Raw genomic sequence first — 2,386 nt, forward strand, 5'->3', positions numbered from 1 at the left:
CGAGTGCCAGGACTGGTGGGCACCTCCCATGGCATGTCCCTGTCTTGTCAGAAGACTCCTGGGAGAAGATTCTGTTGTTCCCATTCCAATTTACAGAAGAGCCCGCGGTTAGGGACGCGGAAGGCCACGGAGCTGCAAGCGAGAGAGCTTGCAGGCTCCAGGCGCAGCTGTGATCGATCTCCTGGGCCCAGGGGCGGTGGCTCTCGGCTGCTGATGTTCTTCTCTTGCTCGGCGACAGACAGTCCAGAGGAAGCAAGTGGCGCCACCTAAGAAGTACGCCGTCAAACCCCCCAGGGACCTGACCAGCAGGTACGAGCAGGACCAGGAGAGGAAGAAGCAGGAAAAGATCAGAGCTGAGGAGGAGAAGCGACTGAAGGAGGAAGAGGAGCGCCTCAAGGTGGGTCCACGGTTCTTGGCCCTCACCCCCTGAGCTCAGCTCTCGAGGAGGCGTTTCTAGGAACGGGAAAGACACAGGTCATGGAAGAGATATGTGTATGGACAGCCAGGTCCAAATCCCCTCCTCTACCTCTCACCACCTCGGCCTGGCCATTGGGAATCTCCCATTGGTGGTCAGCCAGCTTCTGGTGATAGATTTCTCATGGCAGAGCTCTGCTGCCGGGGCAGTTCTGGTGTCTGCCTCATTCCAGACTCTCACTAAAGACTCACCTACATATGCTCTCCCATCCATCCATCCATCCATCCACCCACCCACCCATCCATCCATCCATCCATCTCTCCATCCATCCATCCATCCATCCATCCATCCACCCATCCATCCATCCATCTCTCCATCCATCCATCCATCCATCCATCCATCCATCCACCCATCTAGCTATCATCTATTTGTCTACTATGTATCTATGTATCTATCTATATCTGTCATCTATCTATCATCTATCTATCATCTATTATCTATCTATCATCTATCTTTCTACCTATCTATCTATGATCTATCATCCATCCATCATCTGTTCATCCATCCATCCATCTATTCTCCAATCTCTCTATCCATGCTCCCATCTCTCCTCATGCATCCATCCTCCTATCCATCCATCCATACATACTAGTATATACATACATACAAACATACATCCTCCCATCTCTTCATCCTTCCTTCCTTCCTTCCTTCCTTCCTTCCTTCCTTCCTTCCTTCCTTCCTTCCATCTCTCCTACCCATCCACACTCCCATCCTTGCTTCTACCTCCTTTCCTCCCTCCTTTCTTTCCTTTCCTCCCATTTGGTATTTACTGCGCATCTCCTCTGGTTAGGCACTAGGGATACAAGAATGAACATGACACAGTCACCCTTCTCCTGAAGGGAGGCAGACAAGGAAGCCATATTGTGTCCCACTACCTTTCTTGGGATGAAATCTCACCACAAATCACAACACAGAAAGCCAGTAAGTCCCAGCTACCTAGCACTCCAACGAGCCCAGTTTATAAACCCCAGATCGAGTCAGTCCCTCCCACTTTATTGATAAGAAAACTGACTGAAAGGTGGGATGATATTCTCATACAGCCAGCCAATGGGACAGTCTGGATCAGAACTCAGCTCTCCTGCCCATTCCCTAGCCCCGGGGAGATGACCGCCCCCCCTTCCCACCCACGTGGCCCATGGTCACCTACCTGTTCTGTGCAGGAGGCGGAGAATGCAAAACCCGACCCCCTGTACGGCCTGCGGGTGCACTCGTGGGTGCTGGTGCTGTCGGGGAAGCGCGAGGTGCCCGAGAGCTTTTTCATTGACCCTTTAACGGCACGCAGCTACAGCACCAAGGACGACCACTTCCTGGGCATCGAGAGCCTGTGGAACCACAAGAACTACTGGGTCAACATGCAGGACTGCTGGAACTGCTGCAAGGTGCTGGGCAGGGGCCTGCGTGGGTGTGGCAGTTGGAGGCGGGGGTGACCTGTGGCAGAGCTGCCCACCAGGCCTGCAGGGCTGCGGACTTTCCCCAGAGCTGAGTCTCCAGAGCCCACTCCCTTCTGCTGGGACCATCTCTCTTTCGATCTGTGTACCCTGTACAGTGTGAATGGTTAGTTTGTCTGAATGACTTAAAAACATTGTATTGAAATGCAGCATACCTGGCAGAAAAGTACATCCACCCTAAGTGTACAGCTCAAGGAGAGGCCCGGTGCATGGATTCGCACACCGGTGGGGTCCCTCAGCCTGGCCTGCGCCCTCTCTCAATCCAGGACCCCTCGGGGGATGTCGGACTGCCGGTTTGGGCCCGAGGGATGTAGTAGTGCATGAAGCGGCAGGCGGTCGGGGAGGAGCCCAAGCCCAGGCTAGGTGCTGAGCCGCTCCCACGCATCCCAGCCCCGCTGCGCCTGCTGCTGCTCGGTAACGGTAGTGCCAGTGCTGCTGCGGCAGTGGGAGAGGCTCGCGC

The 2,386-nt window shown here is 54.5% G+C and overlaps 1 protein-coding gene across 1 annotated transcript in view; it reads left to right on the plus strand.

Moving 5' to 3' along the window:
• Window positions 1-2,386, plus strand: part of DRC7 (dynein regulatory complex subunit 7) — a 20,120-nt gene that overhangs the window by 6,335 nt on the left and 11,399 nt on the right. The window contains exons 5-6 of the mRNA XM_006752895.2: window positions 239-397; window positions 1,639-1,857. Of these exons, the coding sequence (XP_006752958.1) occupies window positions 239-397; window positions 1,639-1,857 (378 nt within the window). The remainder of the gene's footprint in view (window positions 1-238; window positions 398-1,638; window positions 1,858-2,386) is intronic.

This window comes from Myotis davidii, unplaced genomic scaffold, assembly GCF_000327345.1.
Source record: "Myotis davidii unplaced genomic scaffold, ASM32734v1 scaffold590, whole genome shotgun sequence".
In the NCBI taxonomy this organism is placed as follows: domain Eukaryota; kingdom Metazoa; phylum Chordata; class Mammalia; order Chiroptera; family Vespertilionidae; genus Myotis; species Myotis davidii.